Source organism: Mytilus californianus, unplaced genomic scaffold (genome assembly GCF_021869535.1).
Source record: "Mytilus californianus isolate M0D057914Y unplaced genomic scaffold, xbMytCali1.0.p SCAF_2, whole genome shotgun sequence".
Taxonomy (NCBI): Eukaryota; Metazoa; Mollusca; class Bivalvia; order Mytilida; family Mytilidae; genus Mytilus; species Mytilus californianus.
Window position 1 is genome coordinate 78,892,846 of NW_026262668.1, and position 19,448 is coordinate 78,912,293.

The following is a 19,448-nucleotide window of genomic DNA, read 5'->3' on the forward strand; positions in this document are numbered from 1 at the left end:
AATACAATTCTTTGAAATTCTACTTTTATTAATCAATTTGTCATTTATTTATTTATTTGTTTGGTTAACTTTATACCTTTTTTTATTCGAAAAGTTATGATACATATTGAAATAAAACAGTTTCGCTCACTAGAAGTATGAATTCCTCGTGAATCGTATACACTTTTTAAAAAATTGTGTTTCTTAAACCTAATCTGAATTAGTTTTATGTTTGCTGGGTGTATTAAAATGAACTGTTAATGGTTGATGTGACCAACTAAAGGTTTTGAATTATAAATTCATTTTCATATCGTATTTGTCAAAACAATCATATGTATTTTTTGGAGGGATTTTCGTTTGTTCTTGAAGACAACCGGAAATTTTCATGAGGAAAACCAATGTAATTTCCAAACTTTCAAGTAATCACTTGATTCTGGGCATTTGTAAACTCTGTAAAAGGTCTATTCTATATATTTTCGCTACTTATTGTGATAACAGTCATGTTTCTAAAGTTTTTATATAATTAATTTGAACGAATGCACAGGTGATTGTTAGATATTTTTCATAAGCATGTCAGAGTAAATAACAGAATAAAATATATTTCAAAATACTCGATGTTTGTTATCATTCAGGTTTAACCGAGATTTTCTGAATCTGATGTCACCATTTATTTACTAGCATTGAGGATCTTTTTACCTCATATGAGATAAGCATAGTTTGTGTTATGTTTTTGCTTTATTAGTTGCTTTGATTAATTTCGTTGTTTAACTAATGGCTATAAGATTTTGCTATATTTTCCACATTGTTGACAAGTAAAAGTAAGACTATGCATGTCAAACTATACAGATGTGTTAATGTGAAATATATAAACATAGACAATATGGAGCTAACTGTTATTCTACACGTGAATGGATTGGCTTGAAAAGCTACTTACAATGAGACAACCACATCTATTTGGAATGTATTTAAGAATTGTATTGTTCATAATGCAATTGAGGGAAATGTAAATGAGTTTTATTTTTTTTACTGTTGCCTTGTACTTGTACTTATAATGTTTCATATTTAACATAAAAATGTACATTTCAGGTCAATTTTGATACCATTGAATTATTGTTATTGTTGCAAATTTGCAATGGATCCAACTATATAAAAAAATACCCAACAACCTGAAAATGTTTGGTATAAGTTTTTTGCCGATATTCATTTTGTTTAAGATATTCCAGAGGCTAAGAAAAATCTCATAAGTCATAGAAGATAAAAATAAAGCTAAGAAACGATACATCAACCAATTCAACACTCCACTAAAAAACTAAGATTGACAATCATTAACCACGTCAAAACTCAGGGTGACATCAGATGCCCAAACGAGTCAGCTTCTAATCTAATAGTGGCAGCTGATGTGTTGCTCATGAGAATTAAATCAGGGGATCAGTCGAAATTGAGGATAAATAATTAAACGAGGAAAGGATGAATTAATAATGATGGCATCATTTTGATGATTAGCTGGCTTTTTAAAACCAGTTCTCATTAATTCAGTATTATTGACATTTGAAAGAAGACTATTCATTTAAGAAATTCTAGATATGTGTATGTTACATTTATTAAATTAAACCATACAATTCAAAAGAAATAGAAATCGGGGAATACATTAAATAATTTCTCAATTTTTCCCCATTTCATTGTGAAGTAAAAAAAGTATAGTTTATAATTATAATTTTTAATGAACTGTTGTTTAAAAAAACCCGTAATTAACTTTAAAATTCTTGCACATACTTGTATAGAAAATTAAAACAATATCTTTTCTTTTGACCTAGCTTAATAGAAAGGGTTTAGGATATATATCTACAAACAACTTGAACAATTTATTTTCTTAAAAGGTGAATTTTAAAATATATAAAACACGGTTTAATCCACCTTTTTCTACATAAGGATATTCCTGTACCAAGTCAGGAATATGACAGTTGTTTTCTATTCGTTTGATGTGTTTGAGCTTTTTGCCATTTAATAAGGGACTTTCCGTTATGAAATTTCCTTGGAGTTCGGTATTATATTATTTTACTTTTTTCTAGTTTTCTTTGTGATCTACTGAATTTCAGCAATATAAATAATTGTATACAGTTGTTACCCAATACAGTTTGAGTTTTACAATCTTACAACGGGACCTATTTAATACGTTATGGTATATTGTAATTGATGGCTTATTACTTTTCTTAATTATAGTTTTCGAACCATACTAGTTATTTTAATTTTTCTTCGTTGGAAACTTATAGGACATTCTCAAATACTAAATTTTGTTGGTTATTTTTTTGGGGGGGGGGGGGGGGGAGGGACAGGGAAGGGTGGCCAAAACAATAACCCCTTAGGAAAAATGTGTTTTGCATGTCACAATATTTACCTGTATTTGCAAAACATCAAGCCCTGAACCAACAAAGTTTTTAGCCATTTAAAAATCTAGAAAGCTAGTGGGTGGTATGGAAGCCCAACATTGAGAAAATTGCTATAATGTTGCGTAGGAAACGGCAAAATACATTTATTTACATAAAATAGAACACACGTCTTGTCGTTTCGATTACATATAGGCATAATGACGGTCTTTCAGCCGCTAAACTAACCGATGAATTAAAACCGCTTGCAGTATAAAGTACATTATAATTATATGAGAGTGGATACATTTAGGAAGTGCGGTTTTAAGGTACCTTAAGAGCGAAAACCTGTTCCTTTAGTTTATGTAACATCTTTGCAGTTTCTTCCTTTTTGTTACAAATAATTTTGAAATTGATAATAAAAAGTAAAACAAGAAAAATACCGAACTCCAAGGAAAATTCAAAACGGAAAGTCCCTTAACAATTGGCAAAATTAAAAGCCCAAACACATCAAACGAATGGAAAACAACTGTCATATTCCTGACTTGGTACAGGCACTTTCTTATGTAGAAAATGGTGGATTAAACTTGGTTTTAAAGCTAGCTAAACCTCTCACTTTTATGACAGTGGCATTAAATTCCTTTATACTGACAACAATGTGTGAACAAAACAGACAGACATAATAGGTAAAATGTCAAAAATAGGGGCACAGCAGTCAACATTGTGTTATGATCTCAATCACTATAAAACAAACAAATATGTCAACAAAGAAAAACAAAATGTCATATAGACAAAGCACAAACGCAACATTGAAACACAAGAATACAAAAAAATGACAACAGCACATCAACACAATAGCGGATGTACAAGTACCGAGCCACGTTTAAAGGATATCACCAAAAATGGACCAAAAAGTAAACGTTGATAATGTACAAAGACAAATAAAAGAACACTATAACACGTTATAAAGATGATAAACAACGTCAGTACCTTAAACATATACATCAAGACCATCATGTATTATTTGTGAAGTTGATACAGAATATTTATCAACAAGGTCTTGGTATCTTCCGATGAACGTTTTTAGAAAAAGGACGAGACGTTTTTTGACATAACCCTGGTTCATCAACATTTTGCTAAGACACTGGTGACCTTTTCCCCCTTTCTCCTTTAAAAACTTGCGACTGAGAGGTTAAGATACAGTTATACACAAATCATGTATCCCGTCTCAATGATAATGTCGCAGTTCTCTGTGATAAATATTCACAGTTAATGTTTGCCTGAAACTCAATTTATTAAACCATGCTCAGAAAAAAACTTCAGATATTAAGAAAAATATACATCATTGTTTGGCATTATAGAATCTAACGGACGAATGTAAGTAGGTAAGCTTGAATGACCGTTCGGAACACAATATCTTAAGGAAAAAAAGTTCAATTTAATCTTTTATGATTCCGATTGTTGACGTTCAAAAGGTTGGGAATGGTTGTTTTGGCGTTTACGTTTTGTTTTTAATCTAACTGGCCCTTATTTATACATAAATGACGTATCTTCACTATAATTTTGTTTTTATCAAATCATATTTTTGATTAAGAATGAACAATGTAGACATAACATACGACCAACATCGATAATCGATTTTAACTGCAATGTCAAAAGATAAAGTTCGATGAAAATCAATCCAAAAAATAGAACTGTTAAATAAGTTTCAAAATGTGTATTCATACCAAGTGAATCTTTATTAAAAATTCAAAGTTATGCTTCAACTGAATAAGCAAACTAAAAAGGTTAATATGCTCAACTCAATTTGTTAAAAAACAGGAACTGTAATTTAAAGAACAATACAATGCGTTAAATATTATATTTTCACCATTGATTATAATACTAATTGTATGGTCTTGCTAACACTCTATTTGTTTATAATTCAAAACAAAATCGACTAACTGTAAGGAGTGTTTTAAAAAACGCTGAACATGCTTTTATCTAATTTCACAAAATAAAAAAGTGCGAATACTGAGAATTTAAACATTACTTTCAGTTAATGTTGTTTAATCGGCTATGCCACATTTGTGTTATGTGAATTTTGACTATCCCTTTTTTTTAATTCCTTGTTGATTTAGCCTCTTACATATTGGATAGATATGTCTTTTTTTGCAGCATCATTACTAGGAACCTGGAACCGTACAAAATATTCTTAACAGCTACCGATTTAACGACGAAGTACCCTGACCCCAATCAAAAGAAATCTTAACATCGCACCACAACGTTTCATGATACAACAAAGGATAAATCCAAAACAACAAAGTATATTTAAGACTCTGTATGGAACATTATCAACATTGACTAAATTCTATTTTAGAAAAAAATAATTTCAACCATTTTATATTGCATTTATAATAAAACACTGTGTATACACCTTAAATCATATTTTAGAATGATATTTTTGTTTGTTTCTAATAGATAAATAACTTATTTAGTGTACATTAATATTCTTCTCATTGGCACTCATACCACATCTTCTTATGTCTATTAAAATTCCGTATTTGATCGGGACAATATTTATTGGATTTCATTCTTGCCTGTTACACAAATGAATGCTTATAAAATGTTTCTTTGAAATGATATGTCCATGAGAGTATCAATATCAAATGCTAAATCTGTGTAAAACCAGACGTAATTATTGTCCCGGCGCGACGCGTTGCAGAGGACATGGAAATACCGGGCGTCCATCCATCTGTCTGTCCGTTCGTCCGTTTGTCAATGCGTGCGTCTGGTCTTGTTAGCGCTCTTACATGTAAAATTCTTGCCAGATATTTATGTAAAAGTATATCATAGATTTATATCAGCAATGTCTCGGACGAGTTCTTAAAACAGTGCCGATCAACTATTTTAAAAAGAGTTATTCTCCTTGGATACATTAATTATATTGAAAATTGCATTGTTAGCGCTCTCATGTGTATCATTGTTATTCTCATTACAAGGCATTTTTAAAGCGCATTATATACATGTAACAATACAATTACTCTAAGCGCTTTACATGTTAAAAAATATATACACAAATCCGTACATACAGGAAACTGCAAAGCAAAAAATACACTGAAAAGCATAAAATAAAAAAACTTCACCAAATCGGATAAAAAAAAAAACAACAGTAGTATACCGCTGTTCGAAATTCATAAATCGATTGAGAAAAAAACAAATCCGGGTTACAAACTAAAACTGAGGGAAACACATCAAATATAAGAGGAGAACTACGACACAACAGAAACGCAACATTAAAGTGTAACACACATAGAAAAGAACTATAATATAAAAATGGCTATGTTCCTGACTTGGTATAGGACATTTTAAGAAAAAATATGGTGGGTTGAACCTGGTTTTGTGGCTAGCCAAACCTCCCGCTCTTATGGCAATGTTAAATATAACATTAAAATGACAACATTAAATGACAGGACTACAATACAAATAAATGGGAGAACATATAGGACAGAGAAACATACGAATAATAGCTAACAAAAGGTACCAGGTTTAAAATTTAATACGCAAGACGCGCGTTTCGTCCACACAAGACTAACCAGTGACGCTTAGATAAAAAAAGTTCGAAAGCCAAAACAAGTACAAAGTTAAAGAGCATTGAGGACCAAAAGTTCCAAAAAGTTGTGCCAAATACGACTAAGGTTATATGTCTTGGATAAGAAAATCCTTAGTATTTAGAATAATTCATACTTTTGCAAACAGTCAATTTATAAAAATGACTATATAATAGATATACATGATAACACCGAAGTGGTGACTAACTACAGAATAAAAACGGATACATAAAACAACATAAACCAGCACATAAAAATTCACAGCCGAGTTAGCCAAAGAGATCAACGCAAAAAAAGGGTGACGTCAGATTTGAATTTCTGAAATTTTCCCAAAATATTATAGAATTAGGATAGAATTCAAGATTTGGTTTATAATACTCATATAACATTTATTTATTACAATGAAAATTACAATATTAATTAATATAAAATGTGGTAGTAATTAGATAATTAATAGTATTATCTAGCTATGTCGGTGTTTCTTCTGAATCAAACTGTAAACCAAATATATCGTATAAATTTAGTTGACCCAAACTAAAATCTAATTAATGAACTGGGCGATTAATTATCTTTACCATAACACACGAATACAACAGAAAAAAATAAGATAATAAAAAAAGGGATTAAAAAAGATTATCAATGAATAAGTAAAAATCTAAAAAAATATTATTTAAACTAAATAATATAAATAGGCTTTGAATAGTCATAGACTTATCTTTCGAAATGGATGAATGCTACATGTTCTACTTTGTATTTATAAAATATGCTACCGAAACACAACGACTCATAGTAAACAGTTATATCCAAATATACAGAAACACAACAAATCAAATTAAAAAAAGGTATCAAATATTATTCTAGCATATCAACACCAGTCAAACACAATCAATCACTGATCCAGGTCTATACTATAAGCGAGTCACAAAAGCAACTTTGAATAAATGCGTCTTAAGTCCTTTTTTAAACAGTTCAAGTGATTGTGCATTACGAAGACTTGCTGGAAGGCTATTCCAAAGAGTCCCGGCCGCCACATCGAACCTCCGCTCACCATGCATTTTGGTCCGTGCGTTTTTTTGCATCTCGTTTAATGCAGCATTTTCAGATCGCAAAGATCGGGCCGGTTTGTAAAAAATGTATGAGTTCTCTAAGATACGAAGGAGCAAGTCCACGCAAGGCTTTGAATGCGTATAGCAATAATTTATACTGGCATCGGAATTTAAATGGTAACCAGTGAAGAGTCACAAGTGTTGGTATGTTTTTGGCGGGTTACTAGCCTGGCAGCGTGCTCTGAACTAGCTTAAGTTTGGATAGAATAGAGGCATTCACACCATACATTAAAGCATTACCATAATCCAGTCGTGACATAACAAGAGAGCATACTAGAGTTTTGCAAGCTTCCTCTGTTATATTAGATCGAATCCGTCCTATGTTACCAAACTGATGAAAACAGGATTTGGTAATTGCAGAGGTCTGTTGCTGCATACTGAAGTTTTGGTCGTAAGATTTCGAACACAGAACGATTCACTAAGTATTGTTCGGTCTTGTGTCATGGTTTAACTTTAACATGTTCGTACACATCCAAGTTTTGATATCTTCCAAACAAGCCTCTTAACGCTCGGAGATGTCATCCCAGTTATCTAATGGTGTGATGACTTGGTAAATTTTGTGTATCATCCGCATAGCAGTGATATGCCATAGATGTCACTACCCGATTTGGAAAACATGGAATAAAGTCTTGGTTCCAGCACTGAACCCTGTGGAGCACTATATATCAGAACCATGTGTACACTTCTTGCCAGATTTTTATGAAACTTTTATTGTAGGTTTATACCAGCAATGTCTCGGATGAGTTTGAAAATCAGTGCCGATCAATTATTTTAAAAGAGTTATGCCCCTTAGAAATAATAATTATATGCAAAAATTGCATTGTTAGCGCTCTCATGTGTACAATTCTTGCCGGATTTTTATGAAACTTATATAATAGGTTTATATCAGTAATGTCTCGGACAAGTTTGAATATTAGTGCCGATCAATCATTGTTAAAAGAGTTATGCTCCTTAGAAATAATAATTATATGGAAAATTGCATTGTCAGCGCTCTCATGTGTACAATTCTTGCTAGATTTTTATGAAACTTATATAATAGGTTTATATCAGCAATGTCTCGGACGAGTTTGAAAATCAGTGCCGATCAATTATTTTTAAAAGAGTTATGCCCTTAGAAATATAAATTATATGGAAATGTGCATTGTAAGCGCTCTCACATATAAAATTTTTGCCAGATTTTTTATTTTTTATCAAATTCATATCAAAGGTTTATAATAGCAATGTCTTGGACAATTTCGAAAATAACTGCCGATTAAATATTTTAATGAGTTATGCTTCTAGGAAATATTAAGAAATATATCTGAAATTGCTCTCAACTCTTCAACTATCTAAGATATTTTAAAAAAGTTTTTTAGTTATATCCCTTGGACAGATAAAATATGTGCAACGCGAGGGACATTGAAACTCTGTTCTTTTATTCTATAAAAATTAGGAGATGAGGTATGATTTACAATAAGAGAAATATCCACCAGAGACCTAAGGAAGACGTGGATGTAAGCAACTAAAGGGTACATACTTGAGAAGATTATGGTTAAAAAATATTCTCAAACGTTAAGTTAGAAAAAAAGTACGACAAAAATATCGAACTACAAAGTTGATTTAAAAGGGGGAGTCCATAAAAACTAACAAAATCGAACGTCGGACTTTATTAAACAACAGTAGTACAAGTATCATATTCCTTACTTGGTACAGGCATTTTCCGAAGAAAATGGTTGGTTAAACCTGGTTTTATAGCTAGCAAAACCTCCCACTTGTATAACAGATGTGTATAGTTCCGTTATATTAACAAAATAGGGTAAGCAAACCCAACAGACATAATAGGTTAATATGACAAAAATTGGATCCAGCAGCCAAAACTGTGTAAACACATGTCACAGACATACAACACAACTCACTAAAAAAATCAAACAAACAACAGATGAATCAAACAAGGACGCCAACAAAAAAGTGTTTGTAGTTGATAGTGAATTTGAATTATTGAACTGTGATTAACGTGCGGTATTCATCAATGAATAGGTGTATTTATCGTACGACAATCTCTCAATCAATATGGATCTAAACAACTTGAGACTACCCAATAAATGTTAAATCAATTTCGTAAAAAATATTTTATGACAACCACTGATATGGTTCCAGACTTGGGTCATGGACATTTACATGTGTCAATATTATACTAATTTCCGTGTACTCCACCCTCCGTCAAAGTTTAGAGAAATAACGCCATCTTATTCTCTGATAATGGCCAAGACTTTACACAGCAACATCACGAAAAGAACAGGAAGACAGTCAATATTTTGAGTAATGACCGAATTAAATTTGAGATTTTAATTAATTCCAATAATGAAAATATTTAAAATAATTTTTTTAGTAGCATTTCAAACTAAAAATACGTTTATCAATATGAATCTCCCAAATATTAAACGGAAAAACGATTTGATGCTAATGAACATTTTTCGATATGGAGTCAGGAAAAAAAATTCAATATGGCCGCCACATTAAAGATGGCTGACATGAGGTGTTGTAAATACAATACAATACATTAAATAAGGTCTACAACTATGCCAGAGTCAGTTCATATTCAAGTATGGTATCAAATGAAAGCCCACGGTATAAGCTTTCTGAATATAATCAGGTTGTTAAGTTTCTTTGTTAACAAATATTCTTACCATTAAAATATATACCCCTACCCCATAAAAAATTGGCAAAATGACTAAAAAGTTCTTTCAATTGATAACAAACACCAATAATATAACAAACAGTTGATTATTGCTGTATTCGAATAATAATTGAGGCCGTGGACATATTTAGGGGTATTTTTAGGTTAGAAGCACGATTTGTAGTCAGAATATGAGGAAATTGTAACTACATCTTTTAATTTCAAGATCTGTCAAATTTCACCTTCTTTTGCCCCCGATGACCAATCTGCTTTTTCTAAAACAGTTTGGTTAATCTCAATTGAAAAAAAAAAATGTTTAAGCTTTCATATTAACATGAGACATTGGTAGTTTTAATAGAAAATATTACCCCTATCTTTGATAAATTTTCAACTACAAACTGTAAATATTCACAAATGAAAAATTTCAATACTTCAACCGAAGTATAATCTAGCAAAAGTTATCAATAACTATGTACAACAGATATATTTGGAAACCATTTGGCTACATTAATATTATTTTTTAGTCCAAGTTTGGGGAAAAGGGACAATGTTGGATTATCAGACTTCAGATTTTCTAAAATTTTCTTATATTTATCCTTTAAAACTCAAAACACGTATGTAATATCCAAAGCTATTGACTTTCCCATGTGGAGGAATAGAAAATAAACTTAAGAAACCCAAGCGATCTATTGTCTGACAATATAAAATCTTATTATAATGGTAAATATCACCCCTACCCATGCAAAATGTTAGCAAAAATTAATAAACTCAGATTGTCAAAAACCCTTTTTGTAGTCAGAGGCTTGAGAAAATGGACATTTCATTTTCCCCGATAATCTCCCATTTTTTTTTATCTCATTATTATATATATATTGGAAGTGAATAATTACGTTAACATAATATTTGATGTCATCAATGAAGACAGTAATGCACTTGCTTTCAAATGTATACAAAACTTTAATCAATTCTATTGATGCAAACGTAGATTAATAGACTATAATGAATTATCATTGACATGGTCATAATAATAAATTAAGTAGACGAAACGCAATTTTAATCCCGGTAGCTATGATGAGTTTATTTACAACCACTGGGTCGATGCCACTGATGGTGGCGGTTTTCTCCGCGAGGGTATCACCAGCCCAGTAGTCCACAGTTCTGTGTTGACATGAATTATCGTTGATATGGACATATTTATAAATTGACTGTTTACAAAACTTTGAATTTTTCGAAATACTAAAGAATTTAAACTCAGGCACATATATTTCTTAAGCTGTATTTGGCAAAACCTTTCAGAATTTTGGGTCCTCAATCCTCTTCAATTTCGTACTTTATTTGGCCTTTTTAAGTCTCCCAAACGAAGTTTGGGAAGACTTATTGTTTTTGCTCAGTTCTTATTATTATTATTATTCTTCTTCTTCTTCTTCTTCTTCTTCTTCTTCTTCTTCTTCTTCTTCTTCTTCTTCTTCTTCCGCCGCTTTTAAATTTGAACTTGTCCGCACCCGTTCTCCAAAACCGCTCGTCAGATTAACTTAGGGTTTCACAATATGTTAGACTAACATGTCTAGTGGTGCAATCAGGGTTTTGTTTGTGCAGTGGGGTTTATAAAGGGGTACTTTGAGGGGCAAAAAGAAAAGAGGGTTTTACTATAGAACCCTATGGGATTTTATTTTTTTAAATTTTCAAATGATTATAAATTGAAAACCGTTTGTGATAGACACAATCTTTTTAATTGAAAATGTTCTAAATGATGAAGCCCATTAAATGAAATACAGGGTTAGTCCCCAGGGGTCACCCCCCACACCCTGCCATTTAAGAAAGTTCTAATACCTTGTAAGTGGTCAAGATCCCCACCCCTAAACCATATATATTTTGGTTTGTTATGCTAAGATGGTTTGAATGATATACAGGGTTAGTCCCCAGGGGTCACCCCGACCCCCTGCCATTTGAGAAAGTGCTAATAGCTTGTAAATGGTCGAGATCCCCACCCCTAAACCATATATATTCTGGTTTGTCATGACAAAGCACATTAAATGAAATACAGGGTTAGTCCCCAGGGGTCACCCCCACCCCCTGCCATTTAAGAAAGTTCTAATATCTTCTAAGTGGTCAAGATCCCCACCCCTAAACCATATATATTCTGGTTTGTCATGCTAAGATGGTTTGAATGATATACAGGGTTAGTCCCCAGGGGTTATCCCGACCCCCTGCCATTTGAGAAAGTTCTAATATCTTGTAAATGGTCGAGATCCCTACCCCTAAACCATATATATTCTGGTTTGTCATGATAAAGCACATCATATGAAATACAGGGTTAGTCCCCAGGGGTCACCCCCACCCCCTGCCATTAAGAAAGTTCTAATATCTTGTAAGTGGTCAAGATCCCCACCCCTAAACCATATATATTCTGGTTTGTCATGCTAAGATGGTTTGAATGATATACAGGGTTAGTCCCCAGGGGTCATCCCGACCCCCTGCCATTTGAGAAAGTTCTAATATCTTGTAAATGGTCGAGATCCCAACCCCTAAACCATATATATTCTGGTTTGTCATGATAAAACACATCATATGAAATACAGGGTTAGTCCCCAGGGGTCACCCCCACCCCCTGCCATTTAAGAAAGTTCTAATATCTTGTAAATGGTCAAGATCCCCACCCCTAAACCATATATATTCTGGTTTGTCATGCTAAAATGGTTTGAATGATAAACAGGGTTAGTCCCCAGGGGTCATCTTGACCCCCTGCCATTTGAGAAAGTTCTAATATCTCGTAAATGGTCGAGATCCCCACCCCTAAACCATATATATTCTGGTTTGTCATGATAAAGCACTTCAAATGAAATACAGGGTTAGTCCCCAGGGTTCACCCCCACCCCCTGCCATTTAAGAAAGTTCTAATATCTTCTAAGTGGTCAAGATCCCCACCCCTAAACCATATATATTCTAGTTTGTCATGCTAAGATGGTTTGAATGATATACAGGGTTAGTCCCCAGGGGTCATCCCGACCCCCTGCCATTTGAGAAAGTTCTAATATCTTGTAAATGGTCGAGATCCCCACCCCTAAACCATATATATTCTGGTTTGTCATGATAAAGCACATCAAATGAAATACAGGGTTAGTCCCCAGGGGTCACCCCCACCCCCTGCCATTTGAGAAAGTTCTAATATCTTGTAAATGGTTGAGATCCCCACCCCTAAACCATATATATTCCTATTTGTCATGTCTCGAACATTTGAATGACATATACGGTCAGTCCCCAGGGGTCCCCCCCCCCACCCCCAATGTTCTAATATCTTGTAAATGGTTGAGATCCCCACCCCTAAACCATATATATTCCTATTTGTCATGTCTCGAACATTTGAATGACATATACGGTCAGTCCCCAGGGGTCCCCCGCACCCCCAATGTTCTAATATCTTGTAAATGGTTGAGATCCCCACCCCTAAACCATATATATTCCTGTTCGTCATGTAATGAACATTTGAATGACGTATAGGGCCAGTCCCCAGGGGTTCCTCCCCACCCCCAATGTTCTAGTATCTTGTAAATGGTCGAGATCCCCACCCCTAAACCATATATATTCTGGTTTGTCATGCCAAGATGATTTGAATGATATACAAGATTAGTCCCCAGGCATCACTAATGCATATAACTTTACTGGACCAAACCAATTTTCACTGGAAGTTGCCCAATGTCAGGCGACCCTGGGAATTACGAATTATGGGAGCTTCGTTTGGGAGACTTCGTAACAGCATCCTGTTACATTCATTTCTTGTTTTTTATCTTTTTGTATTCGACAGTCACTGATGATTCTTTTGAAACAAAAGGCGTGTCCAACGTACATAATGTTAATCCTGGTATATATCATGTTTGTATAAATCAACGACCTGTTCAGAGAGGGATATTATTTTGAAATTTGTTGTGAATAACGCTGCAAAATTAATCAAAGATTTGTGTTTTATAGAACTCATTACCCATTACTGATTCCTTGAGACCATCAAATTCTATGTTATTAAATGTATTTAGTTCTCAGAAAAAATTCGGATAATCTGAATATTTTAAACATCTGAAATGGTTCATTACGGAAATGGCTTTGAACAATCTCGCATGTTTTGAATATTAGTACAATGTATATATATATGAAATAAATGAAAGATATCTAATAAAAAATGATACAAAGATTTATGATTTCAAGCCATTTACAATCAAATGTTTTTACATTTTTGCTATATTTTCCACCGATATTTTGAGTTCAGACGTATACAAATGACAAAATTTGAAAAAAATCTGAAAAGTTTGAAAAACAGTAATGGTCTGTTTTTCAAAATTTGTGGTAGCAATAATAGATTTGAACAATCAGATTATTGTAGCAATAATAATGCATGTGTTTGATATGGATGCAAGTAATTTGAACCAAAACATAGTCTAGATATGTAATTTTTACCATTCATTTGTAATATATTTGTGTTTTTGTTCAAATTTGCAAGGGATAAGAGTAATATTTTCCATTGCAATACTATTTTGAACAATACAATGATAGATTTCTGGGGTTCACAAGTTGTCCAATACATTTTTGCATGCAAGAAGGCCATTTTTGTTTGTTTCAACATACTATTTTTTATTTCAAAAGTTTAAATGATAAACTTGAGACGTTCTTTAAAATCTAGAAATCCGAAATTTTCTACTTTTTCAAAACTGCAGGTACAGAAATGGCATAGCATAAGTCGAGCCAGACGGATTAATGTACATCTGTTGTGTGTCAATATTACTCATTTATACCAAATTATTGTTTAGTTTAATGATAACAGGTGTTCACTGTATGAAATCCATAGTTTTCAGTTGAAATATGTATGGGTATGGTTTATAATTTCAATATTTTCAGGTTTTTTCCTGTAAAAAGTACCAGTTTTGTTGTTCATTTGAAATCTTAAACAATGTTATATAAAATAAAAGCCAACAAATTAATGATTAAATTATTTGGGTATTATAAATAAAATTGGAAAATCTTCTCATCTTCCTCGTATTCTGACTACTAAATTGATCCAAACAGGTCAAATGCAGCCAAATATATTAACTTATTACAATAACTATTAGAATACATCAAATTTTCAATTAATATTTATAATTCATGAATTTGGGAAAAACGAATATATTTTTGTTTTATCATTTTTGTCGATTTTCGTGGAGTATGTTTATATATTCCAATTGTGAGAATTATCTTGAACAAGAAAGTTGAAAACCTGATAATATTTAGAAAGCTAATTCCCTTGACTTTCATTTGATAAATTACATGAATATGTACTGAACTCTTGCATAAAGGTAGACATCACAAAGTCGTGGCTCCATATCCAAAAATGTTTATTAGCATCATAAATAACTTTGTGCCAAATTTCATTCTTTTTCCATAAAGTGATCAATTATGCCAATTTATACGACTTAGCTGCTAGACTATTATAGACGTACGCACAACATTAAAATGATTAAATTGTTCATTGTATAACATCAAGATATTTCTTACTGAACTCAATGAAAAGTCAGTGTGCAATAATATATCATATTGCACTAGATCAAACAAAGCTTCAAATTAGTGACATTTCAGTGACAAACATATGTTTTAAATCTTAACAATCTTTCCTTTACAATAAAAGGGTTACTGTATGGATTATGGTGTAAATTATCCCTCGTATAATATATATCTAATTCAGAAGCTCGTGCAATAAAAACATCTATTCGGGACAATATTCACTATTATTTATGCAACAACCCTATATTTTGAATTTACTTACCATTATCTTGAAATGTATAAAAAAGTAAAAATATTTTAAAAGAAGTGTTCATAACTGTCCGTAAAGAATCTGTTATAATATCCTCCATATAATGTCAGTTCAGGGATTTTATTTCTATACCTTTTTCCATTGTAACATTTGCATTTTCTAAAATCAATTAGAGATGAGAACGAAATAACGATTAACAGTTAAATTGTTTGTCATATAATTATGATATTGTATTTCATTGTAAATTGTTTGACGAATAATGATCATTAGTATTCGTTTAGTATCACAAATGTATTAAATCAATCTTAGCTTTTAAATTATAAAGTAAATACAGAAAAATTAAAAAAATCCTGGAATGGATTGCAGATGTTTGTGCCTGTGAAAGCATGATGTTCTTAGTGTAATAATTCCATGGTGAAAGTAATTCATTTTTTTTCGCGAAATAACTCAAGTAAATTGTGAATCAGTTGGGATTGCACACGAAGTAAACGTATACAATGCTACTTGTTTTTCGGAACAGTTATTTGGCATCACATAATAGGAACAGAGCTTGTTTCGATTCTGTTTGTATAGTTTCTTTAGTTTAAACAATATTTTATTTTTCAAAAGTGCACAAATTACAATTATACAATAGAAATACAGGGATTTGGAAAAAGAAGAACTTAACAAAATGACAACATTGGGAGCATAGTGTAAAGAAACCCCTTATAATATAATTTTCAATTTACATTACATGTTTATTATGTGGTTTGCTCGTTACTCAGAAGTCAGTTTGAGCGAAAGTTGTGATCAACTCATTTCTTATTGTGGTCTTACATGTAACTGTGAATACATGTAAATGCTTCACAAGATAAAGTTGAATCACAAAGATTGAAAATCTAAATCGACATAAAAATCAAAAGATTTTATAAACCAAATCTCCCTGTTTCCATACTAAAACTTTGTACAACTTTAAAAATATTTTCGTTTTCCTCATCACTGATGAGTTCACTACCTGATAATAATATTTGTATATTAACATTTCTTGGTAGAGTGGAAATGGTTTGTGCTCAACTTGTCCACATATAGAGAGGCTGGAATGAACAATATTGTTCTGGAAAAGGTGTTCATTTAAGCCACTGCAGTTCAACATGAGTCTGGCGTGAAGTATTTGGCCTTTCTTCAACTAGTATTATAATATGAAGGGACTTTCTTAATATCACGATTTAAATAATTTTTCAGTGTGATTTTTGATGGGTTACATCTTACATCTTGTGGAAGGCTATTCCATTCACGAATAACAGATGGTAAGAAGGAATTTTGATAAAAAGAAGTTTTACAGTTCATGTTTTGAACATTAAATGCCCTTCTAGTATTATAGTTATAAACTTGGCAAAGTTGTTGAGATACGAGACTACAAAGATAATCAGGAGCTTGATCATGAAACATTTCGTGAAATTTGATAATTTTATGTCTTGATCTTCTTTCACTAAGAGGTACCAAGCCGGTATCATAATAAAGTTTGGTTTTAGATAAAATTTGGTGGCTCCTGTGACAATACGAGCTGCTTCTATTTGGATGCTTTCTAGTTTGTCCTTCAAATAAGTTGGTATATTATCCCACACAGTATCCGCATATTCGAGAATAGGCCTGATGAAACTGATGTAAATAACTTGCAGATGATTACGCGATAAATTAAACTTTAAGTTTCTCATAAGATTTATTTTCTTTGATACCTAGTATGATATTTATCCATTGCAAATTGTATTATAACTATTTTCCAAGCAAGGAGAACTGCACTCTACGTATACAATAGATGATCGAAAGCTTCTCACCAAATTCATATCTTAAATATCAAAGTCAAAAGGATATACAACTCCTTTTCAAAATTTCACCTTTTCGTTTTACAATTGTTTATATTTGCAATGACTATGAAAGAACAGCTATGTCGAATAAGAAAAACATCCACTGTTCTTTGTGATAACATTGATTTATTTATGTGTTTTGCTCTTAAGATGGATTTTTTAAATTTCTATTTTGAACGTGATGTGGACGTATTCTTTGGTGATATTTATGGTGAAATGTTTCATAACTGGTTGATCTTTACATTTCTCCCACTAATCATTTATCTCTTGCCAACAAATTCATTGGTACATATTTCTTGTTTTCTAAAACACAATTTTTTTTAAAGATTTATTAATATTTTGCTTTCATAACCCATTCTATTTCATTAATTCCGATTTACTCCGTTATTCCATTTTATAATTGTAGTATTCGTACTTTACCTTGTCTAGATTGCAATTTGCGATTACTTAGCACTTAATAATTAAAGAAAAAAAATCATATCAAAATTCATTTGTGTATGAGTGTTTAATAATGAATATTTTGACATATATTTATTTTATTTTTTAAGTAAAAGTTTACATGACAAAATATGATTTGTTTCTAGATCGAACTTTTGTTATGCTCTTCAAATATATGTGACACACGTTTGTGAAAGTGAGTATGCATTTATCATGTGCTTAATCAACCGACGAAAACCGAGAGATAGAAGTATGGTTTTACAAAAACCAAATAATGAGATATTTTTCTACATATTAAAAACATAAAAATATGAAGATGTGTTAGGATTGCCAAATACCAAATGACGTAGAAGTTAAAAACAATGAACAAAACCCAAACCGCATAATAATCTATAAAATGCTTCGAGAAGACAAGAGAAAAACAATTCAAACGAGAAAATTAACGTTCTGATTTATGTACAAAACAATAAACGAAAAACATATGCTATACAGCAATAAACGTGCTGACTATCATTAGTCGAAAAATGAAACTTTGACATTGACAAACTACGACAATTTTAGTTCATAAGAATAATATTCACAAATATTATAAAAACTATTAATGTAAGAGAAAATAAAGATTTTCTTACCATTTAATCCGCAAATAGACATAAAGATGAAGCAGACTTTCATTAGATGATACATTTTTGCTCTGTCAAGGCAAGACAATATGTCTGAAGTCTATTAGTTTATTTAAACACTTAAAACATTTGTTCAATAAATATTTGATAAACTTGCCATCCCATTTGACTATTTTAATTGAAAGATCGTTTTTACCATCGATTAATAGTTGAGAGTATGCTATAGCACGTTAATACTTTAAATGACGCATAGCTAATAATGTAAAGCAAAATATATACCTTTAGTTTTTTCTTTATCAATATGGTCCACTTCTTTTTACAATTTATTTTATAATATCATGTAATGTCAATAAAAAAATGAAGCAAGAGTCGTACTTGTGAAAGTTGTTACAGTTGTTCAGGCTGAATGTTTATTTCAAACCTTTCATCATGATTGATGATTGACTGATGTTGTTTGATTAGATAAATCTCAAGTGGTAAATAATTAATGTATTTATAAAAAGAGAACAAATGAACAATTATTCCTATTAGTATGTTCTCCAAAGTGGATTGAAGGTGATAAAAGGCGAGAATCATAGACAGCCAATGGAAAGAGAGTGTATGTTTGATAGGGCAACAATTTTTCATAGCACTAGACTGCCATGGTCCCCTCAAAGAATAATTTCAAGGGTTATTGAATCTGTATGAAAGAGAGTGAAACTTTTGAAGAGGAAAACACAAATTAGCTTGTTTCTACGACAACAGTTTCTTATATCATAAAACAGAATGGGTGGTATTTAATCATTTGAAATCTTATCAATTATGCAAATCAATCTTATTTTATTTCATTTGTTCTATGGTTTTATCGCAGAAACAAATCAATATTATTTTTCTCTTCAAATATTGCCTGCTTTGTTTATTTGAAAAATGTTCCTTTATTTCATTGGTTATTTGCATTAATTGTTTTATTATGAAATATCAGCAGGACTATCTCCAAATTAGATTAAACCGAACCTGCTTATGAGTTAAATGTCCCTTTCGTATCTTAAGCCTCTCTTTTTCTGATGTATTAATGATTTTCGAGTTTCCTGTTTCTT

At 31.7% G+C, this 19,448-nt stretch overlaps 1 protein-coding gene across 2 annotated transcripts in view; it reads right to left on the minus strand.

Moving 5' to 3' along the window:
* Positions 1 to 18,480, minus strand: part of LOC127728247 (uncharacterized) — a 125,547-nt gene extending 107,067 nt beyond the window's left edge. For both annotated transcript variants that reach the window (XM_052235517.1, XM_052235519.1), the window contains exon 1: positions 18,382 to 18,480. In XM_052235517.1, the coding sequence (XP_052091477.1) occupies positions 18,382 to 18,436 (55 nt within the window). In that variant the 5' untranslated portion in view covers positions 18,437 to 18,480. The remainder of the gene's footprint in view (positions 1 to 18,381) is intronic.
* Positions 18,481 to 19,448: the final 968 nt, after the last annotated feature.